Here is a 27,438-nt window from a genome sequence, read left to right on the forward strand (position 1 = left end):
ATAAAGACATTGTACCAAGACTGTACTGTGATTGATGAGGGTCCCGCCGCTTAGACCCCCTCACCCATAACAACTGGGTTCTATAGTTCCTAATTTAAATGGAGTGAAGGTCAAACATGGACACAGTGATCCAGTCATTGTCTCAGGAACAGCCCTACATGGCCCAAGTACAGCGCTCAGTTACCTCCCGTCAATTTCATAGACAATGAAGTGGTGCACGGTCGACCATCGCTCAATTCAAGTGGGGGACTCCAGCAACCCATTGTCAGAAACCATTGGGTCCTGTCAATAGGTTATAACTTGTAATCTTGGAACAACCGCTTTATGGCTGATTAATTCAAAGACTCTTCATGTAACACAACTAGTAGTACAGGAGGACATCTCTGTAAAAAAAAAAGGCCAACCAAAGCAAAGCATTGCGTGAGAGCAGAAAAGGTTTATTGTTATTATGATTGCAAAAGAGAAATCCGCACACCATAAATCTGCCCATTTAGCAGGCAATCATGTGAAATTCAATTATATACAAAAAATCAATACAAATTATAGTGCAATATATCAGAGTGTAGCAGCATCCGACAGTGAAGCCAAAGTATACAAATCACACAAGGCACACTTACAGTCTGTATTAGGTTTTCACTTTTCTAATCTCCCCTGTAATGCTAAAACGACCAATCTGAAGGTTTTCTATAGATAAGATCCCCAGAAAGCGCTCTTTTACTGCCCATATCTTATGGACCGGATGTTCTCCCAGTGTATTTAGCATTTAAATGTAAGTCTACCGCAATTATCTAACTAGTGCAAACAATGGATTGATTAAATAACATTTCTTTTTAAAAAGTAAAAAAATAAATAAAATGCACCCTTAATATAAAAATATAGCTGTCTTCTTATGTCAAGTCTAAAATTCTATTCATTATTACTGTATACCAGCTTCTAGGACAGCTGAGTGGAAAAAAAAATAAAGCATCATATAGAAGCATATCACACAGCTTTCCAAGAGCCCTGAGTGGCATATCTGTGTGATTATGCAGCTGAAGGGATACAGTAGACGTATAACTGCATAATTATAAGGTTTGTTCTGGAATTTTTTTAAATTTCAGATAACAGGAAATGTGATGCTTTTCTGAAGTGATGACATCATATATAGCCATATTACAGCCAATCACTGGCCTCACTGGTCATTGTTAGCTGCAGGTCAGGCTGGACACATGAACCCAGGAAGTTGGCACAACAGGTTGGCAGGCACAATGAACAAAGGGACCTAGACAATAGGCTATGCTGGATGGCAGGCAAATAAGCAATGCAGGACACACCGGAAGCCACAGAACAAGTAGGGCAGATAAAGAAGAAAATGACAGAACTTGGATGTAGGTTGTAGAATCCACAGCAGATTGTAGCACAACGTGAAGAAACTAAAAAAAGTTCATAATGCTTATAGAACACGATTGGTTAACCAGCAGAAGCCATAGATGCAAGTTGAAGAATCCACAGCAGAATGCAACATAAAGTGAAGAATCTGATAACAGTTTGAAATGCTTACAGCAAACAATGGATTAGCCAGCAGGTCTTGTGGAGCAGTAGATGCAACATTCACAAGAGTCTGAGGAGATGATAGCAACAGAAGAAACTGGATGATTACAAATGCCAATGAATCGGCAACTGAACACATTGCAGTCTCAATATTCAAGCACAGAGGTATGTTAAAGTGGATCTTAAAAGCCTCAGAGAGGTGATATCACTGAGGAACACCTAGCCACTTGTAAGACCCAACGTGGGTCTTACAAGCCAGCGGCTATAGGGCAAGAGAGTAGAACCAGGCACTGAAAGTGAGAAAAGGTGAACAGCAGCATTGTGTCATACATTCTAGCATCCACTTTAAAGCCAATAATCGGCAGAAGTTGTCACATGGATATATCACGACATCATCACTGCAGGGGTGCAAACTAACACCAAAGCATCACATAGGGAATAGTGAGGCATTAAACAGGTGAGAATTAGATATTTTTTAATTTGTCACATTTTCTGCTTTTTGGCATTGAAAATGTTGGAAAAATTGATTAAAACCTTAAGTAGACTGTAATAGTAACTATTATTTTAATAACGTAGCAGCAGAAAACTTAAGAAAATAAATTATTTCATTTTGTTTGTTTTTTTCACAAAGCAATATACTGTATTATTATTATTTATTATTATAGCGCCATTTATTCTATGGCTCTTTGCATGTGAAAAGGGGTATACATAATAAACATAATAGAGTAGACTTGATACAAGTGTCTGTAACTGTCTCCTGCTTCTATCTCTTACTATATATTAAAATGAAGAATAAAGTTAAAGCACAATTTCAGTATGTTCTCTTTTTACACTACTTAGTACCCTGTTAGTCAGTAGATAGAAAAATATTTAGATTTGCGAGTCCTCAGTGGTTGATACTTTTTAATGGCTAACAGAAAAGCCATTAAAAAGTATCAACCACTGAGGACTCTCAAATATCTTTCTCTTTTTATACTCTCATTCACGTGATTCCACATACAGTGCATATGAAGAAAAAAAACAAGTCACGGTGACTCCCTGCAGTAACACAATGAAAACAATAGATGGCAGCACTAACGTTAGTCTTGCATTAAAACCACCTGTCTTGTTCCTTGTAATTTACCTCTATATTGTATTATAAGTAATGTACTGCTTGTAATCAAAGTCTGTGCAGGGCAATTAAGGTCTAGTGCAATGTAAATCATGGCTTGTTTCACTCCTCACTGTGTTTCAATATATCTTATAGATTCCCTACATTCAGAATGGCTGGAAATAAATCATGATGTGAACCGCCGTCACATCAGCAGATTTTACTTTGCTTTGTTTCACAGACTCTCTCTACTTGAGTCTTCCTCTTCTTGCCGAGGTGCTGAGCTGAGTATCCAGTATTCCGGTCATCCTCAGAGACAGTACTTCCTCTGTCAGTATCCCTCGGACTCTCTGGCATGGAAATCTCTCTTTCTGTGTGCTCTGATAATGTCTTTGCAGAACGATTCTCTCTCTACAATAAGCAGAAAACAGCATTTACCCGCATCTACCATGTCAGCGTTTAACCGCATGCAGTGCAGAAAAACTGCAGCCTCAGTGGATCTTGAGGCCCTTATCTCTGAAGGAACTGGACTGTCTGTTCCCGAGGACAAGAGCTTGTGAGCAGAATATAAGCAGTTTTTGGTCTTGATGGAAGCAATTTTTTTTCCATACGGGCACTCAGTCCATGCGCTATCCTTTTTGTTCACGGACAGAACAGGGGCCAAGACTAGGCTTGGTGGGATTTGAACCCAGTAGCCCAGCGCTGCCAGGCTGTAGTGCTAACCACTGAGCCATCGTGCTGCTCAGCTTTTACTGCTAAATTAGAGAGGATTTTTTGGTTACGTTTGCTAATTATATATATTTGAAAAAGGTTTATATTTTGCACTTTTGTTTATCTAATGACAAGTGTCCCTAATGTACTTTTTATATAAGTGCAAAGTAGCAATAAAAAAACAAAACAGCTCAGCTCATCCTTTTAAATCCAGATTATTTGGAAACACGAGGCAACGCCACAGCTCGGGGTCTCATGGAAATATTATAGAGGTAGGAAAGGTCCAGCTTCTAGGTCAACAGGTGCGTTTTCGCTGCGTTTTTTCCGTGCAGAAATAGGCCAAAAACGCAAGGCAATCATTGTGCCAGCTAATGCAATGACAATCCAGAAGTGCTGGGCACATGATCAGGAATTTTCCTGTCAGGATTGTCATCGCGTTTAAAATCTGCAGCATGTCAATTCTTTGTGCATTTATGCAGAGTTTTTCATCCATTGACTTCAGTTGAGTCAGTCAAATCCGCAGCAAAAACGCAGGTATAAAAATATTTGCGGATTTGCTGCGGATTTGACTCAACTCAACTCAAGTCAATGAGTCAAAAATGTGGCAAAAAAGCACAAAGAACTGCCCGCGGGAGACTACTCTTGCCATTATCCTATGGCCACCCCCGCTGTTAACACCGGGAGCAGGCGCGGCTGAGGGGAGAAGTAGTCTCCTAAGCCGGCGCCTGTGCGCAGTGTAAAAGAAAAAGTTAAAATAAGTCGATATTAAAATAAAAACACCTTATATTCACCTGTCCGTCGTAATCCCGATGTCACACGGCGATCCGATCCCCCGATAGCACTCTATATACTGACAGGAGAGTGATCGCTCCCAGCAGTGTATAGCACAGAGTTGCTGGGACTGAGGTCACTTGAGTTCATCAGCTGAAGATCAGCTGAGAGCTCCGGTGACATCACTTACGGCATCGGTGCCGTGTGAGAATTTTCCCATGCAACAGTGATGCAGTAAGTGAGGTCACCGAAGCTCTCAGCTGATCTACAGCTGATGAACTCCAGCGACCTTCGTCCCAGCAGCTCAGCACTATACACTGACAGGAGTGATTATACTCCTGTTAGTGTACAGAGTGCTGTCCTCTACAACAGTCACACCAGTGACTGCTGGTGTGACTGCTCTAGAAGTGACCCAGATCGTCATGGGAGACTGGATTATATCATCATGGTGGACAGGTGAGGGATATGGTTGTTTAATTTTGTTTTTTTTACAGGTGACAATGGCTTCAACAGAATGTGTGTTAGGTGAGTATTTTTTATTTTTAAATAAATGATTAAAATGGTGTGGAATTGTATTTAAAATAAAAGACTTTATTCTGGCCGTGTCTTTATTTCAAAAACTTTACTACGGGGTTAGTAATAGGGGCATCTTATAGACGCCCTCAATTACTAACCTGGGCTTCATGTCAGCTGCTAATACAAGGCTGACATGAACCTCAACCCTATTACCCCACTGGCCACAACACCAGGGCAAGTGGGAAGAGTGGAGCTAAGTGCCAGATTTGGCACATTTTATGGATGCGCCAGTTCGGGGCCACTGAGAGCTGATATTATTAGCCTCGGAGTGGGCCAGGATCCATGGCCCCTTCTCTGGCTGTCAATATCAGCTCGCAGAAAGACATGCCACATGTCAGTGTCTGCGGGTGATCCGCAGCCTCAGATGCACGCATAGTGGACATGGGATTTCTAGAAATCCCATCCACTATGCTGTAACATCTGGCCACTACAGGTTTGACGCTGAATAAACATGCAGCCTCAAACCCACAGCATTTCCTGATTGTGGGCACATACCCAAACTCACCCGCAGCATGTCAATTTCTGTAGCGGAAACGCTAGTCTCCACTGCAGATTTTGACCGATTGAAATGTCATTACATGCAGTGAATAACCAATTTTTTTATTTATTATATATTTTTTATGGACAGTTGTCTTGAGCAATTTAAATGTAGAATTACAGTCGTGTTAATACCAGTGTTTTTCTATATAAATATATGATATGGTGTTTGTGAACTGATAGATCTATCACGAATAGTACAATCAACGACCTTACATTTGCCGGGTTTACTTTTTCTTTTTTTTTTAGGTTTTTTTGGCTACGAATTCCTTTTTTGGTATATTGTTTTTTTTTTACGATTATGGAGATTGACCTAAATATTTTTATCGGTAATTATAACTTTTTATTTGGTTTCAATTATTTTATGTTATTATAATGCTGGTGCCTAATCATAGTTACATAGTTGCATAGGTTGAAAAAAGACCTAGGTCCATCAAGTACAACCTTTCTCCACCAATTATACATTTTTTTGTCACTAAATTATCTATAACTCACAATGTTATGTGTACTGAGGAAATCATCCAGCCCTTTATTAAAAGCTGTTATAGTGTCTGCCATTAATACTTTCTGTGGTAGGGCATTCAGTTATATCTGTGTTTAGAAGATGTGATTACTTTTACTGCCTATTTAAGATGTTTGAGGACTGCCATTGCTGATATAAGAGTATAAGAACTGATAGAGTTAATCATGTAGACATGCCCTGGATGAAGCCGAACAAGTGAAACTCGATTTGAGCAAGCGTGCAAGACACATTCTTTTTGGACTGGACTCCAAGACACTGTTTTTACTTCTAACTTTTAATCAAACCTTGTGAGTACAATAAATGCATTTGGGAGTAATGCCCCATTAAATAGTGATGCTTTACTATTGTAGTTTCTTTTCAGTTTTCTCCTAGATCTGTGAAGTGTTAGATTTAATAACCACAGAAGATTTGACACTTTTGTCCCCTGTTCACAGTCTGGCTGATGAAGAGAGTGATACCGGTATCTCCAAACAAGCTTTTAACATCTTCAGCTAAATTCCTCAATCTGTGCGCTATTTCCATACTATGGCAGAGTGATATTCCTGCTCTTCTTTCCTTTTTAGCACACAGATGTAAGCTCCTGCAGCATGGAGTAAGATTTACAATAGAGCTGAGCTGTTTTGACCTAAACCGAGTTCTAATGTGATGTGAAAGACTTCTTACAGAACTCTGCACAATGATTTTGTCTACCTCTGCCTGTTTCCTTTCCCTGCTCCTTCTCCTTTCTCCATAGAGTATAATGGGATGTGTCACATTACACCTGCAATCCATCTTGTCTGAGCAACATGGATTGGAGCTGTTTTTCTTCAGTGTAGATGAGAAGTTCAGAAGAGAAGAAGTGCCTGATAAGTGGAGAAGCAAGCGGATTTCTCTGACAAGTTTTATAAGACAAAGATTGTTATTTTGGCCTGTACTATGGATTTATGCACAGTTTGTTTAGTTCCTATTATCATCAGAATTGACCACCAGCCAGCAAAAAAAAACCTGAGGCTTATTTTACATGTCTTTCAATGTTTAGCAAAGCCTGGTACGCCACCAAAACTGTTACTGGTAGATAAAAAAGCGCTTAAAGTGTGTATTTCCAAAGACAGCTTTCTATTGAAGGTTATTTGTAAAATGTCCATTAAATACAGTGGTTGACAAATGTGGTGAAAAGAATTATTCATATTGCATGCTTATGTAAACACGTGGGCCCTCTGTGTGATTTTTACCAGATGGATGGTTGGCTGAAGTCTTTTTGCCATCAACAATTTTGAAATATGAACTTCTGATTCCTATGAAGGTCTTTTGTATGCCTTGCTATCTTTAGATTACAATACCATCTAAAAACTTACCACTGGGGTCTCACCAAGCAGGATCTGGAACCAAATATTAGCGCGCTGGCTCCAGTCCCCTGGAGGATCCACTTCCCAAAGACGATCTTGTTCCTTGCGACTGTCAGCTAGAAATCTGCCACAAACTAAGAATAGAAGAATATTATGCTTAATCTGTGAGACAGACTATTTCATGACCAGACTGTAGAACAATACAGATAACATTTTATTAAAAAAAAATGACAATACATTTTTAGCATGTTGTGGAATTAGATTAATTCATATTCTGCTTGAAACCTTGCTTTTCCAGGATTAAGCATTGTAAATACCTTGTAATGTGAACTGATCCCGATTATACGCTTGGAAAACTGCCACAAACTATGCTGGAGATATCCATAGGGTCTCATGTCCCCATGCACCTGGTGGTATGCCAAAAGAAAGTCTTTTGGCATATGCAGGGCCAGTATTTTTAATGTTTGGTAAAGTGTAATTGCTGCTTTATTCCATACATAGCGATACTGTATTCTATATGGCATATTTCTTTAAAGGCCGCATACAATAGTATATGCTGTCAGACATATACCTCCGACCGAAGGAATAAAGAATTCAGCATGTAAACAGCTCTGCAGCTGATTTTATGCCATTTATCGGTCAGTTTTAAGCCGACTTTATACTTCACATATTAACGTTCCGAATATGGACCGCGATGGATGGACTGGACGTGTGTCTCCTGACCCAAACTGTACAGCCTCATATATACCTATGAGGCGGTCAAGTCCAGGTCAGGAGACCCACAGCCAGTTCATAAATCAGACCATGAATATCGGATATTGTGCAGCCGGCCTAACTCATTGGTTATTAAGGTTATGGGAATACCCAAAAAGTGTTATTTCCCCTCACATAAGCAGAGAACTGTTGATCTACAGCAGGGATGTCAAACTCAAACACACAGAGGGTCAAAATGAAAGACTTGGACAAAGTTGCGGGCCAACCAGTATACAGTATAATGGGCCCCACAAAGCCCTCCATACAGAATAATGGGCCCCACATAGTCCTCCATATAGAATAATGGGCCCCACACAGTCCTCCATACAGAATAATGGGCACCATATAGTCCTCCATACAGTATTATGGGCACCACATAGTCTTCCATATAGAATAATGGGCCCTACACAGTCCTCCATACAAAATAATGGGCACCACATAGTCTTTCATACAGAATAATGGCCCCACATAGGGGTGGTGGTTCTGGTGTCACAAGCCAAATAAAACCACCCTGTGGGCCGGAGTTTGACATGTATGATCTAGAGTTTCATATTCCATGGCTAAACTAATGATATTCTAACACAATGAGTGTGCAGTATCCAACCAAGGTAATACCATCTTCTTACTTTAGGCTTTTCTTACCATGATACATTTCTGGAGAAATGGGAGAGCTGATACCCAAGGCAACTTCTTGTACAAAAGTCTGACAAAAGTCTTGCAGCATTGAAAGTCCAAAACCATGCCGTCGCCATTTCTTCCGCACATAAATGGTGTCCAGAACTGGTAGCATGTAACACTGACTGCTCCGGTCACACAGGCTGCCTGGTTCACAAAAAATCCATTAGCACAAAAGTTATTTTTGGAAACCTTGAATTAACATGTTACCGAAGGACAGAGCACTAGACAAAAACACTGCACGTCCCTATAATCACGTACAACTCAGATGTAGGCACTCAATCTGAACTAACTTAAGATCCTAGATATTTTCCAAGGGCCAAGCAGAGGATTGTGTCCTGCAATGGACGATCACTTGGGAATTTTCAACACCCTGGAAAACCTGTCTTGGTGGATTTCCAGCTCCTCCTAATGCCTATGGCTGGAGAGTTAAGTAGCATGTCACATAGACCTGCTTGAAACTGCTGGGAAGAGCAATTGAGAGAAGGGTGTTCTGATTTAAAGGGTCTAATCCTGATGTTGATGATGACCTTTAAAGAGGACCTTTAAAAGAGGTTGTCCATTACTTTATCATTGATGAACTATAATTAGCATAGGTCATCAATGTCTGATCAGTTAGGGTCAGACACCCGGCACCCCCACCAATCAGCTCTTTTGGGTGTTGGCGGCAGCCGTTGGCCGGAAGTGATCAGTTGCCGAGCTGCTCCATCTTCTGATAGTGGCCGCGGCAGGGTACTGCACATCCGTCTCCTATGGATTTGAATAGGTCATCAATGATAAAGTAGTGGACCACCTCTTTGACCATTTCTTTTATTCAAACTGAGTAACTTGGTGCTGCTCAACTGATTCCAGAACAGTTTTTCATTTTATTCTATGCTCCTCCTATCCAAAGTTATGCCCCCTGGAAATAAAGATGGTTTCCTTCAACCAACTGGGCATGTACCACAAAACTTCTCTATTTTGATTGGCCAGTGTGTAAGGAGCAAACTCCCAGTGGGCTGAAGGTAAAATTTTCACCATTATTCCTGAAGAACATAACTTTGGAGAAGAAAAACTGTTCCACAATCAGTCGAGCAAGTGGCAATTGGAGGAGGAACTCAGATTAAAATGAAAAATCCAGTGGAAGGTCCTTTTTGTATGTTCCCATAGTCATTGTATCCGTTGTCTCCTGTAATGATAGACTCTTCCAACATCCAAAAATATGCTACTAAACTGATAGGACCCTAATGTGTCTATGGCATAGGAAGAATAGACTGTGAGCATTACAAAGCAATGGGAACTATTACAATCTGTGTACAGATACGCAGAATATGTCTGTGCTATTTTAATAAAGACATAAAAATAAAAAGTAATTAAAATATCTAGTAATCTGTACCTACTAGGACAGTGACTGTTATAAATACAAATTTACATCTACAATTCAGTCACATGTAATTAGTGCACACGTAATAGGCATATGTAATTAGTACTAGAATAGATTTTCACACTATTACAAATTCTGTGACTGTGTGTAATTTTTCAAGATCGAGTTACTGTGAAGGAAGAAAGACGAACATTAGTTAATCTATTAACACATTGCGTCAAAGTTAAGGAAAAGGTTAAGTGGGATGTATCTGGCTAGCAGGTCATGTTCCTTATGGTTGAACAAGTCAGCAAATTGAGTATATTGTCAAAACACACAGTGGACATTGTCACCTCGGTCTGATGAGACAGTCAACAGGAGGTAATTATTTCTGCTGCTTTAATGCTGGCCTTGGCACTGGGGAGGCCAGAGGAGACCTCGCTGCCAAAAAATGACCCTGTTTGTTAAAAACACTGACACCACCAAGAAAGAATGCAGCACAGGCAGCTCACAAACAATGTTCTGCAAGCTGACATCTCACTCCGGGCTCAGGGTAAACATGTCATTATCGGACAACAGGGGTCACTTAAGCATCATTAAGTCCTGGCACTGCAAAATCACTTCCATTGGCTCAAGAAAAAAAGACAAGAATTTTTTTCCCCAAACTATTTGTAATTTACTGCAATATATAAATCAACATACTTCCCCACCTATGCAAACAGAGTTTGCTATCTGTGGCATGTTCGTGGAGTATTTCTTCCACTCAGTGAGTGTAATGGTACTGCAATGTTTTTCTTTTTGTTTTTTGTTTTTTTAAAACAAGCAATTGAAGGCATGTTTCCTAGAAGATGCTGTGGGGAAAATAAGTATTTGATACACTGCCGATTTTGCAAGTTTTTCCGCCTACAAAGAATGGAGAGGTCTGTAATTTTTATTGTAGGTACACCAACTGTGAGAGACAGAATCTAAAAAAAACAAAAAAAAAAAACAGAAAATCACATTGTATGATTTTTACATAATTAAATTGCATTTTATTGCATGAAATAAGTATTTAATCATCTACCAACAAGCAAGAATTCTGGCTCTTACAGACCTGTTAGTTTTTCTTTAAGAAGCCCTCCTACTCTGCACTTATTATCTGTAGTAATTGCACCTGTTTGAACTCGGTACCTGTATAAAATACACCTGTCCAGACACTCAATCAATCACACTCCAACTTCTCCACCATGGTCAAGACCAAAGAGCTGTCATAGAATCATAGAATCATAGAATGGTAGAGTTGGAAGGGACCTCCTGGGTCATCTGGTCCAACCCCCTGCTCAAAGCAGGATTCACTAGATCATCTCAGACAGATGTCTGTCCAGCCTCTGTTTGAAGACGTCCATTGAAGGGGAACTCACCACCTCTCGTGGCAGCCTGTTCCACTCATTAATCACCCTAACTGTCAAAAAGTTTTTTCTAATATCTAATCTGTGTCTCCTCCCATTTAGTTTCATCCCATTGCTTCTAGTCTTTCCTTGTGCAAATGAGAATAAAGATGATCCTTCTACAATGTGACAGCCCTTGACATATTTGTAGACAGCTATTAAGTCTCCTCTCAGTCTTCTTTTTTGCAAGCTAAACATTCCCAAATCCTGCAACCGTTCCTCATAGGACATGGTTTGCAGACCAGTCACCATTCTGGTCGCTCTTCTCTGAACTTGCTCCCTGGTGCTCCCTGGTGTCTAAGGACACCAGGGACAAAATTGTAGACCTGCACCACTCTGGGATAGGCTACAGGACAATAGTCAAGCAGCTTGCTGAGAAGGCAACAACTGTTGGCGCAATTATTAGAAAATGGAAGAAACACAAGATAACTGTCAATCTTCCTCAGTCTGGGGCTCCATGCAAGATCTCACCTCGTGGGGTAAGGATGATTCTGAGAAAGGTCAGGAATCAGCACAGAACTACATGGGAGGACCTGGTCAATGACCTGAAGAGAGCTGGGACCACAGTCTCAAATATCACCGTTAGTAACACACTACGTCACCATGGATTAAAGTCAAGCAGGGCAAGCAAGGTCCCCATGCTCACATCAGCACATGTCCAGGCTTGTTTGAAGTTCGCCAATGACCATCTGGATGATCCAGAGGAGGCATGGGAGAAGGTCATGTGGTCAGATGAGACCAAAATAGAACTTTTTGGTATCAACTCCACTCCCCTTGTTTGGAGGAAGAAGAAGGATGAGTACAACCCCAAGAACACTGTCCCAACTCTGAAGCATGTTGGGGGGAACATCATACTTTGGGGGTGCTTTTCAGCAAAGGGGACAGGACAACTGTACTGTATTGAAGGGAAGATGGATGGGGTCATGTATCGCAAGATTTTGGGCAACAACCTCCTTCCCTCAGTAATAGCACTGAAGATGGGTTATGGCTAGTGTTGAGCGATACCTTCCGATATCAGGAAATATCGTATCGGATTGGATCGGGCCGATACCCAAAAAGTATCGGATATCGCCGATTCCGATACCGGAAACCAATGCAAGTCAATGGGACACAAATATCGGAATGAAAATAAACCCTTTCTTTCCTTGTAGGTTAATTCTACATGAAGTAAAACAACTAAGAATAATGTAGAATGACATGAAAAGCCGGCAATTCATCAGCGGCATTCACCGGTACCCGACAATTTACAACAGAAAGAATAGAGCTTCACACATAGATTAGATAGATAGAAACATGTCAGTCACATATATATGAAGTACAGTGACAGTGTTGCTTACTGTACTTGTCATTTAGTGTAAAGGATTTATTAAAAAAAATATTAGTGTTTTCGTGCACCGTCTCTTTAAAAAAGCCGGCCGGCAATTCAGCATCTGTACCCGACAATTTATAACAGACAGAATAGAGCTTCACACATAGATTAGATAGATAGAAACATGTCAGTCACATATATAAGAAGTACAGTGACAGTGTTGCTTACAGAACTTGTCATTTAGTGTAAAGGATTTATTTAAAAAAATAATAGTGTTTTCATGCACCGTCTCTTTAAGAAAGCCGGCCGGCAATTCAGCATCTGTACCCGACAATTTAGAATAGAAGGAATAGAGAATCACACATAGATTAGATAGATAGAAACATGTCAGTCACATATATATGAAGTACAGTGACAGTGTTGATTACTGTACTTGTCATTTAGTGTTAAAATAAAGGATTTATTTAAAAAAAAATTGGCGTGGGGTTCCCCTTAATTTTAGGCTCTAGCGGAGGTTAAGCAGACAGCTGGGGCAAATGTTTGAAGCCTGGGAAGGGGGTAATACCCACGGAGCTTCCCAGGCTACTAATATCAGCCCCCAGCTGAATACCTAGCCTTTACTAGCTATTAAAATGGGGGACCCCCCCAAAAAAATGACGTGGGGTCCCCCCTAATTTAATAGCTAGCACAGGCTAGGCAGACAGCTGGGGGCTGATATTAATAGCCCAGGAAGGGTGCCATGAATATTGGCCCCCTCCCAGGCTAGAAACACCAGCCGTCAGCCGCCCCAGAAATGGCGCATCCATAGGATGCGCCAATTCTGGCACTTAGCCTCGCTCTTCCACGCTGCCCTGGTGCGGTGGCAGGGGGTAATAGGGTTGGGGTTGATGTCAGCTTATAATGCCAGCTGACATCAAGCCCAGGTTAGTAATGGAGAGGCGTCTATAAGACACCCCCATTACTAACCCCATAGTCAAAGTTAAAAGAAAACACAAACACCCAGAGTAAAGTCCTTTAATTGAAATAAAGACACAATTCTTTATTGTTCTAAATTAAACCATACTTACCATCACGCCCATTCCAGCTGAAGCCAACGATCTCCTGCAATAAAAGAAAAATAATAAAGCAACCTCATCCTTACCTTTCGATGGTTCCCAGGACAGCTCCAGCTCTGCTACATCGAGATGACAGGCTGGACCGCAGCAGAAAGCTGCCATCCAGCCTGTCATCCCGCAGACACTGAGAAGCGCAGGCATGCTTGCGCTCCTCAGTGTCTCTCTGTGACGTCATCCAGATGAGCCGAGTTCATGTCCAATGAACTCAGCTCACCTCATGCACGTCACTGACAGCGTGGGAAAATTCTCACGCTGAAGTGCTGAGTGCAGGAGAATTTTCCCACGCTGTCAGTGACGTACATGAAGTGAGCGGAGTTCATTGGACATGACCTCGGCTCATCTGGATGCCGTCACAGCCAGACACTGAGGAGTGGAAGTATGCCTGCGCTTCTCAGTGTCTGCGGGATGACAGGATGGATGGCAGCGTTCTGCTGCGGTCCAGCCTGTCATCTCGATGTAGCAGAGCTGAAGCTGTCGTGGGAGCCATGGAAAGGTAAGGATGAGGTTGCTTTATTATTTTACTTTTATTGCAGGAGATCGTTGGCTTCAGCTGGAATGGGCGTGGTGGTAAGTATGGTTTAATTTAGAACAATAAAGAATTGTGTGTTTATTTCAATTAAAGGACTTTTTTCTGGGTGTTTGTGTTTTTTTTAAATACTTTACTAGAAATTCATGGCGGTCATGTCTAATATTGGCGTGACCCCATGAATTTCGGGCTTAGGGCCAGCTGATAATGCCAAGCTGGCCTTAACCCCTTTATTACCCAGTGAGCCACCGCACCAGGGCCCTGGATGAGTTGGGTACAGCGCCAGAAGATGGCGCTTCTATGAACGCGCCATTTTCCGGGGCGGCTGCGGACTGCAATTTGCAGCGGGTGGGACCCAGAAAGCTTGGGTCTCCCTGCGCTGCAGATTCCAGCCCCCAGCTGCCTAGTTGTACCTGGCTGGACACAAAAATAGGGCGAAGCGCCACACATTTTTTTTTTTAATTATTTCATGAAATTCATGGAATAATTAAGAAAAAAAGGGCTTCCCTATATTGTTGTGTCCGGCTAGGTACAAATAGGCAGCTGGTGGTTGGGGGCAGCCCGTTCCTGCCTGCTGTACCTGGCTGGACACAATTATAGGGCGAAGCCCCACATAATTTTTTTTTAATTATTTCATGAATTTCCTGAAATAATTAAAAAAAAATTGACGTGGGGCTTCACACTATATTTGTGTCCAGCCAGGTACAGCAGGCAGGAACGGGCTGCCCCCAACCACCAGCTGCCTATTTGTACCTAGCCGGACACAACAATATAGGGAAGCCCTTTTTTTCTTAATTATTCCATGAATTTCATGAAATAATTAAAAAAAAAAAAACGTGGAGCTTCTCCCTATTTTTGTGTCCAGCCAGGTACAACTAGGCAGCTGGGGGATGGAATCTGCAGCGCAGGGAGGCCCAAGCTTTTTGCCCTCCCCCCCCCCCGCTGAAAATTGCAGTCCGCGGCCGCCCCGGAAAATGGCGCGTTCATAGAAGCTGGATGCTGTACCTGGCTGGCATACAAAAATATGGCGAAGCCCACGTCAAAAGTTTTGGGAAAAATTTATTAAAAAATAAATAATAATTTAGGGACTGCATCTTTATTAACTCCTCAAATGTCATTTAGTGTTAAAATAAAGGATTTATTTAAAAAAAAAATGGCGTGGGATCCCCCATAATTTTAGTCTCTAGCGGAGGTTAAGCAGACGGCTGGGGCAGATGTTTGAAGCCTGGGAAGGGGGTAAAACCCACGGAGCTTCCCAGGCTACTAATATCAGCCCCCAGCTGAATACCTAGCCTTTACTAGCTATTAAAATGGGGGACCCCCCAAAAAAAAATGACGTGGGGTCCCCTCTATTTTAATAGCTAGCAAAGGCTAGGCAGACAGCTGGGGGCTGATATTAATAGCTCAGGAAGGGTGCCATGAATATTGGCCCCCTCCCAGGCTAGAAACACCAGCCGTCAGCCGCCCCAGAAATGGCGCATCCATAGGATGCGCCAATTCTGGCACTTAGCCTCGCTCTTCCACGCTGCCCTGGTGCGGTGGCAGGGGGTAATAGTGGTGGGGTTCATGTCAGCGCCAGCTGCCATGAAGCCCAGGTTAGTAATGATGGCCGTCTATATGACACCCCCATTACTAACCTACAAAGTGTTAAAAAGAAAAAACACACTACACCCAGAAAAAAATAATTTATTTGAAATAAAACACCATTTTATTTAATTCTTAGTTTACTAAAAAAAAAATAGTTACCTGTCCACGTTCCTGCGCTGATCTCCCATGCACAGCTGTCACATCTGGAGATGGTGACAGCTGTGCATGGCTGCTGTAAGCTCACGCTGCCGGGAACACGTCCGCTCCCGGCAGCGGGAGCCACTGACTGAGGTCACCGGAGTGCATTCAGGCAGCGCAGCTCCGGAGACCTCCTTTACGGCAGTGCTGTACCGTGGGAATTTCTCACGATACAGCAGTGCCGTAAAGGAGCTAACCGGAGCAGCGCTGCCTGAACTCCGGTGAACCCTTACGGCCCCGTCATTCTAGCGGCGGCAGCGGTTCAGAGCGGTCACATTCTATGTGGCTGCTCTGAACTGGAGATCTTCGTGGGACACTCGTGGACTACTACGGAGGGGTAAGGATAAGGTTGTGGTTTATTATTTTATATTTTATTACAGGAGATCGATGGCTTCGGGGAATTAGGTGTCTTGGTGAGTATAGGTGTAGTTTTTTATTTTTTACTTTATTTTAGGTGGCGATCGGCGGGGACAGGTAATGTATGAACTAATTTCTTTTAGGTAACCACTGGCCACCAATGACATGTATTTAACATTTATTGGGGACACAGTAGGGCAATTTAAATAGCAGGATCAGGCTGATGGGAACTACTGCTCCCATCGAGCTGATCCTGCTGGCAGGAGTGGACGGGGGACAGACATAGGCCGATGGGAGTAGTAGTGTCACATCGGCCTATGTCTGCCCGCACACACACCCGCACACACACCCGCACACACACACCCCGCACACACACCCGCACACACACCCCGCACACACACACACCCCGCACACACTAATCATGACGGGTCCGGGAGGTGAGGCTGACCTGTGCGGCCGTGGGAAAGTTGATGTGAGTTCATGCAGTCAAGCATGAACTCACATGAACCCTCTGAGGGCACCGCGGCTACTTCAAATGAACAGCTGATCGGCATCACCTGATACCTCAGCTGTTCATTTGAAATAACCGGCGGGAAAGCGCAGCACAGAACGGGAAAGCCGGCGGTGAAGTCTTTTCACTGCCGGCTTCCCCGCCCGGGTCCTTCGCTCCTTGGTGCTGCGCTCCCCGCCCGGTCCTAATTTACGATCGGGATGGGAGGTGGCGAGGGGAGCGGAGGATCGGGGTGGGAGGCTGCGGGGAAGCAGTATGGGGCTGCGTGATTGTTTAAAAGCCGGCGGCTTTTTACCGCGCGCCGGCTTTTAAACAATCAGGAGAATTCTCCCACGCTGGAATGGCATTCTGATGACAAGCTGGATCGCAGCTGAGCGCTGCCATCCAGCTTGTCATCCTTCAGAGACACTGCAGAGCGCAGGCATTATGGGAACTTCCGATTCCGGTATTCGATATTATAAAAGTATCGGAATTAAGTATCGGAATTCCGATACAGTGAATATCGGCCGATACCCGATATTTCAGTATCGGAATGCTCAACACTAGTTATGGCTTGTCTTCCAGCATGACAATAACCCGAAACACACAGCCAATGCAACTAAGGAGTGGCTTCGTAAGAAGCATTTCAAGGTCCTGGAGTGGCCTAGCCAGTCTCCAGAACTGAACCCAATAGAAAATCTTTGGAGGGAGCTGAAACTCAATGTTGCCCAGCGACAGCCCCGAAACCTGGAAGATCTGGAGAAGATCTGTATGGAGGAGTGGGCCAAAATGCCTGCTGCAGTGTGTGCAAACTTGGTCAAGAATTACAGGAAATGTCTGACCTCTCTAATTGCAAACAAAGGTTTCTGTACCAAATATTAAGTTCTGTTTTTCTATTGTATCAAATACTTATTTCATGCAATAAAGTGCAAATTAATTATGTAAAAATCATTCAATGTGATTTTCTGGATTTTTTTAAGATTCTGTGTCTCACAGTTGAAGTGTACCTACGATAAAAATTATAGCCCTCTACATAATTTGTAGGTGGGAAAACTTGCAAAATCGGCAGTGTATCAAATACTTATTTTCCCCACTGTAGGTGTCAAGAATAACAGCCAGGAAATCGCGCAGATCACAACACTGTTATCACTTTATCACAGATGACAAAGAAGAGATCACCCAGATCCCACCGCTGCCACTAGTTTGTGAGGGGAACGCAACTCTACTGCCTCTAATCGTCAGGGAAATTGAGTGACGAGTGAAGGACGAGGCCGGGGCTGTTTCCACTACTAGGCTGGTTATTGTGGAACATTCGATTCCAACGCCTGGAATATATATCCTGATACGATCACTGCCAGCTTTACAATATCAAAAGTACTAGGTGCCACCACCAATCGTTTATACAGGCTGATTGGACACCTTTTACAGGTAGCGTATGGATTCAGGGGTGTGGTTTGCAGAGCAAGAGGAACACAGCTATTAATTTTTATATATTTAATCCTAGCTTAGGGACGGAAGCACCCAGATTGAGAAAATGGACCAGCATCACAGAGAACTATGACTTCCAGAAAGAACAATGACCCAAACCCAAATTCTGTTTTTTATTATTTTATTAGCTCAAAGTTACACCCACATACCTCCCCTTGATTACCTCATGTGGGGGCTGATTATTGGATGTGATAGGTCTTTTACAATTTTATGAGATCCGCAACCTACAGGATATCTTTGCCCATAGAAGTCCCAGGCGGTAGATATGTTTGTCATATTTCTTATCGCAATTTTACCTTTACCTAGAGCTCAAACATGGCGTGGACAGCATCATATATCAGACCGTGATTAAGTTGGAGGGGTGAGAATGGCCTTACAGTGATGTGAGTGAATGCATTCTGTTCGTCCCTTCGCAATGACATCGAAAATATATCTTCCATAAATATCGGATCGAGGCAAACCCAAATATTCATCACTGGACACCAGAGACAGAGTTGTCTACAAAAGATGCTTTGATGAGAGGAAGCTTATGCCTGCAAAGGCAGTTCTCCTTTTTTACGTAAACGAATCTCAGGCTTGTTTTGTTGTTTCTCTCCCAGCAAATCTCCCTGCTGCAATTACCTGGCCACTGCAGGGGCTGCCACTTCAATGGACATGGAAGTGTCAGATCTCTCTCTCTCTCACTTCCCTTGCCTTAATTATTTTTTTCCCTTCCTTAGTTATTAGTGTTCTCTCTTCCCCATATGTTCAATGTGAGAGGGACATGCCCACTCCCTGGAGATGTCTGTATGGATTTAAATTTTTTCTATGACATGGGTTAGCATAAAACAAACAATGTATAAGGATAATGCTGATTATCTAATTTGCAGCATGATCATTATATTATTATTATTATGTTGCAGAAAAGCAGATTTCCTCAGTGCATCTCATCCTTTGCAAAGCAAAGGGTGACATAAGTACCGAAATCTGCATGTAACACAGATATGTCCTCCAGAAATAAGGCACTCATTTTACCAATCCCCAGCTAATGAGTGACCCCCTTATAGTGATCTCCTAATATCTGAAGTTTGTTTTCTAAACCAAACAACCCCTATAACATTGCTGCAGCACCACTAACCAACAAGAATAAGTGAATGTTAAAATATATATTCACATAATAGTGGTGGTAGTAGTAGAAGTAGTATAGAAACGGAACTAGTTTCAATATATTATTTAAATTAAAGCATAAGTACAATAATACAACTAAAAATCACTTAGGCCCTGATTGATCAAGACCGGCAATTTTCTTGCTGGTTTAGATGAGGGGGCAGAAGCTCCTGATTCATGAAGAGGTGCACGCCTCTTCATGAATCAAGAGCATCTAACGAGTGGCGAACGCCTCCGTGCATCAAACCAGAAATCTTAGGCCATGTTCACACGGTCAGTATTTGACATCAGTATTTGTAAACTAAAACCAGGAGTGGAACAATCAGAGATAAAGTATAATAGAAACACGTCACCACTTCTGCATTATTCACGCACTCCTGGTTTTGGCTTATAAATACTGATGTCAAATACTGACCAAATACTGAACGTGTGAACGTGGTTTTACTCTCTGACTGGAGTAAGATTTCTGGCATAGTGAACTCCACAGCTCGTCATGGAGTTCCCCATTACTATTGTCTTTTATTTTCTCCCTGCTGGTGAAGAAGATGCAAGGAAGAGAAAGAAAAAGATAGGGCTAGATAAAATAGTTTAAAGGGGTATTCCCATCTCAAAGATCCTATCCCAATATCTAGTAGGTGTAATAATATTAGCAAATATCTCCAATTAGAAATGTAGTATATTTTTTCTGATTGGCTATGTCTCTTTCCTCATGTGCAGGTATTGCAGGACCTTAGGTATCCATGGTTATGTCCACTGATAAAGTCAAAGTTAGTTAGCTAGTTGCTAGTGGTCGTAACCATGGATACCTAGGGTCCTGCGATGCCTGCACATGAGGAAAGAGAGATAACAAATCAAAAATACTATACTACATTTCTAATTGGAAGTATTTGCTAATATAAATATTATTACACCTACTACATATTGGGATAGGACGTTGGAGACGGGAATACCCCTTTAACTGTTTTAGCAAAAAGGGATTTGCAAGCTGTCTATGTGAATATTAACTTGCTAGTTAATGAAGTCCGGTTATTACGGCAGCATCAGTGTGGTGGTGTGTATGGGAGGAGTGTGCTAAAAGTTGAAGGAAAGAAATAGCACTAGTCTTGTAGATCCAGTGACTGGTGACCAGGCGGCATCTCCACTGGGCCTGTAACTCAGCCGACAATGGTAATAGCTAAGGGAAGGCTCAAGGAGAATACTGCATAGAAGGACTGTGAACTTTTACTTTTTGTCTAGATGTATGGTTTAATAACTAGACAATATTTGTGTTGTCTATTTAGGTCTGCCACCCTTCTCTTCTAGAATGGTATGAGCTTGCAGCCAATCAATGTGGCCACTGATTATGCACTGACCACACCAGAAAAAGAAACTAGCAGGGACCACGTCCAGCAACGCATCAATAGGTGAATATATGTAATCTCTTTATTTTAGTACACTGTGGCCATATGACAAGTTGTAGAAAGGAGCAGAGCACCCCTTTAAATTATATAACCAGGACTTTAGGGAAAAACAAAAAATATGGCTAGGCATTAACAGGCAGGTAATTGCAACTTACCTGCCTGTTGTGCACGGCGCCGTTCTTTAGCTGCATCTGTGACGCGACGGGGTATGACTTCTGACGTCATTCTGATTGACCGCCGGCTCCCCCAGTTAGGAAGCGGGGATCCGGCTGAAGTCCCGCCTCCGTCAGAAGTCCCGCCCCGCCTCCGCTCTGTATATGTGACGTCAGCAGCGGCTTCAGAATCCCGGCAGAAGCAGTCTGTGACCGCTTTGTGCCAGGGAAGAACGGTGCCGGGCACAACAGGCAGGTAAGTTACAATTACCTGCCTGTTAGTGCTTAGCCACATTTTTTTTTTTATAAAGTCCCGGATATCCCCTTTAACTGAGCAAAAACACAACTAGTAAACTGTTAATAAGTCAGCTGAGGGGAAACGGTTAGGGATTTAAGAAAAAGAGAGATGCAGTTTATGTCATTGACAAATATTAATTTTCATTTCCTTAAGACAATGAAAACCATATGACAATTAGCAGCCAGAGTCTGCGGCACAATGTCATGGATGCATTGAAAACGTGGTTCCAATTTCATATTGTTATGAGAAAACCAGAAAACTCTTCTTCCCTTCTCCTTGTAAGCTTATACCCACTTGGTTTTTAACTTTGTATTAACGGCAACATTTAACAAAAACACTAAATTGTAACTGAATATGTACAATACATCACATTTGATTGGAAAGACAGTAAAATACAGATACAGTGACATTTTGGGCATTCACCTTTGTTTTTGTACGTGTAAAACGCCACAGCCTCTCCGTGGTGCCAAAATATCTTGGCCAGCTCCCCTGCAGAGTGTGGAAGGAAGCAAACCCCATTCTCTGAATCGCCGCCCTCCGCAAAGCCACACACCAGGCAGTTCAGAACAAAGAGGACAATCCTTTCTCCACATGTCTGAACCTGAGGAATGACAAACTTGATTACTCAAGGGAAGTACCAATTCTCAAAGAATCACAAACTGCTGACAAGATCACTTCTCAGTCTAGCTACATGAGTAATAAAGAGATCTATCTGGGCTTCAGGCTCAGAAAAAGGTGACATGATGCGAGAAAAATAACATTAGGAAAACCTAATCTGTCACGGTGAGTCCCGGCCAGACTGAGGACAAAGCAGTTGCAAAGCTCAGAAATAATATGGATAATATTATGGGAAATTTACTGTGTCTCTACTCAGCCTCACTGAGATACATGCTTACATTTAAAGGGAGGCAAATTACATTATAAAGTAAGCACATCTACATGTGGGGCCACTTTCCATGACAAGAAGTATACATTGTGACAGAGTCACTGGTGAAATATGTGAGGGGAGATAGGTTTCACTACGGTTATTAGCCTTAGTGAACTAAACCTACAATTTCCTTAAGCATGTTATGTGTCAGGGGTTAAATCACCTTGTTCAAAGGGAGTGTTTTTTGTGAGCAGGTGAAAGACAGGCGGGACACTCACTCACCATATCTCCACCTCGAGGGTGTGGCTGGGAGCAGTTAAATACTCAGTCACTGTTTTCTTTTCTGTGTTGTGGTCTGGAGAAGGAAGTCTCCAGGTGATGTGTGTGGAAGCCAGAGAGCTCCACAGAAGGACTTGTGTCTGGTGGAACTTCTTTGTGCTACCCGGAGCGGGCGAAACCCCGCTCACCTATGGACTGTTCTATACTTTATCTTTTTGTTTTCCGTTATTCCAGAGAGGACGTGTTTATATTGTGGAACTCTGCTGAAGTTTAAGCCATATCCCAAAAAACCTCCAGGAAATTGACCCAAGACGTGTTTTCCTGTGTCTGCCAAACAAGGCGCTTTACCACAACATGTAGTTCCAAAATGCGTGGGATACTCAAGAAAACAATAATTGAAACATTACTACCCATTCCTCCTTCAATCTAGCAGACCAGTTCTTTCATTGATTGACAGTCCTGACTTTTCTTGTGCCAGCAATGTCAACCCCTGTCCCTCTTGCACACTTGAGCTGTTCATGCATCTGTATTGCCAGCACATATTACCACATTTCCTTCAGGGGCATTGCAAGGAGAACGTCTGACCAGCTGATCACTACCGAATCTGGGTGCTGAAAAGAGTTGTCTTTGATAAGAAAACCCCTTTAAATAAAAAAATATATCAATATCTCACACTCACCTTTTTTAGTCCTTGTTGGACTGGATCCATTGACAGTAAGACTTCATCTACACCCCACCACTTGTCATTCATATACACAGCCAAAACTGAGAGGACACACAAAAATTAACACATTAAAGAAGAATAAAAACATTTAACATGGCAGGAAAATATAATAGAAATGAGTCCTTCTGCTGACAATAGAGCAGGATTTCTGGTAAGCACATTGTCAGGCTCAACACAGCCAAAGCCTATTCTTCCAAGTGGATCATCCAGGACATAGGTCAGTGGTACTGCATCTACCCATCTGACTCCATGGACAACACTCAGATCAGTGTTCAGATACATCATCGGTACATTCATTTATGGTTTATCCATTCAATGTCTACCATCTGACATCTATACGGGTATTGACCTAAGGGCCATTATCCACACTTAATAGCCAAAACTATTCCACACCTGAGTCTCTTTTCTTTGGGTTTACTAAGAGCAGCATTTTCTTAAAATCGTCATCTCGGAACAAAGGTGCATGAAGAACACAGTTTCCATCTACTATTATCTGCAAAAGGAACAGTGTTTTAATTAATCTATTAAGGTTCCAAATATTACAAGGTTAAAAGAGAATGTTATCCAGATGCTCAGGTTTGGGTGAAATTTGTAGTGATCTCTCTTAAGATGTTTTTTCTTGTGCAGATCCTGCTGGTGATGGAAGTCTTACAGGTAGTGATCTTAGAGAAAAGTATGAAAATCAGATCTCTTCTACTTACTGTATAGGTTTCTATCCTGTAAGTCCTTTAAACATGACTTCTAAATGGCCAGGCTTACAATAATATAATAATATGCTTTTGTCATTAAGCGTATCTCTCTTATTAAAAGGCTTTGATAGTGATTAGGTCCCCTGCTCACAGGATATACATGCGTGTTCCATAAGCTTGTACATATAACGTAACAAATAATTTCAAGAGTTACATCCACATTTCCACTATTTCACCTGTTCACACATTTTCTTAACAAGGTATATTAATCCTTTAAAAGGGAACCTGTCATTAGATCCATGGTACCTGAACTACGGGCAGCATGAATCAGAGCTTAGTTGTGCAATTACAGCCCGGTATGTTTTCATCTGAGATACGGCAGCTTTTCAGAGAAAACATAGTTTGAACAGCCGGCCGGGGACTATACAGACCTGTCTGGTCCAATGGCTTCTCCTAACCCACTGCAGTTGACAGGTCTCCCCCGTGTGTACATCAACATCAGGAAAGATCTTTCCTTCAACTGGAGAGTGTCAGGAAAAAGCCGACCAGGGAGGGCACCGGACTAGTCAGTCCCCGAGTGATTTTCAAAAGGTTTCATTGCATCACAGAATCTCAGAGTAAAATATACCTGGTTACAATCGATAAGCCAGGCTCTGATTCATGTTGCCTGAACCATCTAATGACCGGTTTCCATTAAGGAAATATTCTAATTTGGGCTTATAATTTTTACTGTTGTTTTTTTTCTCATCCTCACAATCTGAAAACTATGGAAAAATGAACTATTTTTAAATGGCACCATTTTGGCCATATTTTGAGACTCATAACATTTAATATTTCTCCATGTATATTTTTGACATACCTTTTTTTTGCTAGACTACTTGTAATCTTCATTGTTATTTTAAGATGCATATAATATTCCCATTACCTACTCCTTCTATAAAGCCTTTCAGGTGCTATTGTCAGTATCGACACATCTAAGTATCTAAACCCGCTGGGATGAGAGCGGAGGAATGACACCCACCGCAGATACTATGGGCCCGGCTCCTGAGCCAGTAGCATGAATGTGTGACCCAATGAGGAAGGGGTTAACCGATACCAGGGAATTGTAATAGAGTAGGAGTTGACTCTTCTGTATGGCACTCCATTTATTAATAAAGATCAGTCTTGGGGGAGTTGGCAGGGTTGCCAACATCCACAACTTCCAGAATAATCCAAAAAAAAAGTAGTCACTTTTTTGCCCTGTCTGTAAAAAAAAAATTTAAGATGCCAGTGATTTTTTTTTTTTCCTTAAGTCTGAAGAAACTTATACTGATTATTTTTACTGTGATTATCATCATTTTAGAGTTTGCAGGGAATGCAGCTGACATCTACATATTAGAATTTTGGGCTGTAGACATGGATCATTTATAGTTATAACAATTTTCCAATGTGTCTGTAAATCTGTAAAAAAAAAAAAATATATAGTAAAGAATTTGCAAAGCCCAATAGGGTCTTATCCAAGTATAAGTGATAGAAAGATAAGGGTGATATGCTCACCTTGAGAGGTTGTGTGAGACACAACCACTATATGGTGTAACTACCAGCTGCTGCAATATCCACAGGGATCAATTCGTATATAAAAACAGAAAAAGTGGATTTCAGATGCGCTGCTGATTCCAAGATCCAAAGATAATTTGTTAAATTAAACTGGTTTATTGTCAACGCGTTTCAAAGTCAGTAACGACTCCTTCCTCAGGACAACCATATGTCCATATGTAAAAGTTTTTGGGGCACGCTAGATCTTGCGTGTTTATAGCAGGCATTTTGGCTTCCATTATGGGATAATACTCTGTTTGGTACTGTATAGGTGATCATAGCAATACAAGTCCAATCCACACAGTCTATTTTTATGAATAGGAATATGCCTTTTTAATTAGTCTCTCTGTGTGAGTAAATGTGCCATTTATTAATTCATCGGCTCTGCCTTTTGTTTTCAGTGTTTATGGTCTCCACAAATGGACATTACATTATCATGCACCCCACTTTGATCTTCAGGAATAAAATACAAACATAGTGCAATTTTCACTCTTCTTGCAAAAAAAACACCCCAGAACCAGAAAGGAGAACCGATCCTGATAACCCTAGGAGGAACCTGCTGAATTTGCAATTATTTTTTAATTTTAGCAGCCAATAATACCCAATAGATCAGCTACATTTGCCTGATTTTACAAAAATCATAGTTCATGAGTTTTCTACTTCGAAAAATTACTGCAGAGGTTGCTATCACAACTGGGTCCTCACTGCTTGGGAGGTCCACAAACTACACTGATATTTTCAAAACTGGTAACGTACATTGATGGGACAGACCAGCAATAAAGCCACGCTGAATACACAATTAGGCTGTGTGCCCACTATGCGTTTTTTAAGCGCTTCTGCAGCGGCAATTCCGCTGCAGAAACGCTTAAAAAACGCTTGGTAGAAAGTCTGCCATGTTCCCCAATGATAATCCGCATCTGCTGTGCACATGCTGTGGAAATTTCCACTGCGGATTGTCATTGCAGAAAAATCCGCAGCATTACCAATTATTTTGCGGAATCGCGGCGATTTGGCCGCTATTGACTTGCATTGAATCGCTTAATATCCGCATGACTACATGTGCACATGCGGATATTAAGCGATTCAATGTGCGCATGATACCTGGGTCTGGAGAATAGGAGACTCTCCTCCAGACCTGTGTACCATAGTACCTGTAAAAAAAAAAAAGAATAAAATAAAAAATATACATTATACTCACCTTCTGATGGCCCCCGGTCTCCATAGTGATGCGTCCTGGCTCCCGGGCAGCTCGCGATGGTCTAAAAGGACCTGCCATGACGTCATTTAGTCATGTGACGTCATAAATGACGTCATGGAAGGTCCTTTTACACAACCGCGAGACACCGGGAAGACCGGACACATCACATAAGGAGAACAGGGGCCATCGGAAGGTGAGTATATGTTTTTTTTTTTTTTTTTTTTACCATTTTTATTCTTTTTTTTTTACTAACTTGGTCACACTATATAAAATCCATGCCGGTTGCATGGATTTATATAGTGTGACCAAGTTGTCAAGCACTTTCCAAGTGATGCTAAAATCGCTTGGAAAGCGCTTGTCAACCCGCATGCGGAAATGCATGTGAAGAACGTTTCACATCCGCATGTCCCTGGCAGGAAAAACGCATGTAAAATCCGCATTTTTTCAGGGAGATGCAGAAACGCTCAGGAAAAATCCAGAGCATTTCCGCATCATGGGCACTTAGCCTTACAGCACTTAGGTGGGTAGGTGAAGATCTCATGATACAGTTTATGTACCAGGATTGAAGAGCATCCAACTTCTGTTAACCCTTTCGGCAAACATGCTCAGGTGCTTTAATATATGTGAGGAATACCTAAGAAGCAGAAATTCCTCACATGTATTAAAGCTGTCAAACAGTCGCAAATCATGCACACGGAGAGACTCAAACATAACACCCGAGCACAGCTGAAGATACTCGGAAAACACCTGTAAATCTTGAGTAACGAGCATGCTCGCTC

The 27,438-nt window shown here is 41.9% G+C and overlaps 1 protein-coding gene across 2 annotated transcripts in view; it reads right to left on the reverse strand.

Moving 5' to 3' along the window:
- Nucleotides 1-458: 458 nt before the first annotated feature.
- The window catches only part of LOC141166547 (protein FAM169B-like), a 66,216-nt gene continuing 39,236 nt past the window's right edge, over nucleotides 459-27,438 (reverse strand). Inside the window, exons 1-7 of one of the 2 annotated variants that reach the window (XM_073653327.1) lie at nucleotides 24,908-25,267; nucleotides 23,591-23,690; nucleotides 23,153-23,238; nucleotides 21,750-21,927; nucleotides 8,459-8,638; nucleotides 7,073-7,197; nucleotides 459-3,031 (exon numbers count right to left, since the gene is read on the reverse strand). In XM_073653327.1, coding sequence (XP_073509428.1) covers nucleotides 2,831-3,031; nucleotides 7,073-7,197; nucleotides 8,459-8,638; nucleotides 21,750-21,927; nucleotides 23,153-23,238; nucleotides 23,591-23,690; nucleotides 24,908-25,078 — 1,041 coding nt within the window. In that variant the 5' untranslated portion in view covers nucleotides 25,079-25,267 and the 3' untranslated portion in view covers nucleotides 459-2,830. Of the gene's footprint in view, nucleotides 3,032-7,072; nucleotides 7,198-8,458; nucleotides 8,639-21,749; nucleotides 21,928-23,152; nucleotides 23,239-23,590; nucleotides 23,691-24,907; nucleotides 25,268-27,438 lie in introns of those variants that run through there. The other variant, XM_073653326.1, reaches the window with a different exon arrangement.

This window comes from Phyllobates terribilis, unplaced genomic scaffold (genome assembly GCF_046119375.1).
Source record: "Phyllobates terribilis strain yellow unplaced genomic scaffold, ASM4611937v1 Scaffold_11__3_contigs__length_659146591, whole genome shotgun sequence".
Lineage (NCBI taxonomy): Eukaryota > Metazoa > Chordata > Amphibia > Anura > Dendrobatidae > Phyllobates > Phyllobates terribilis.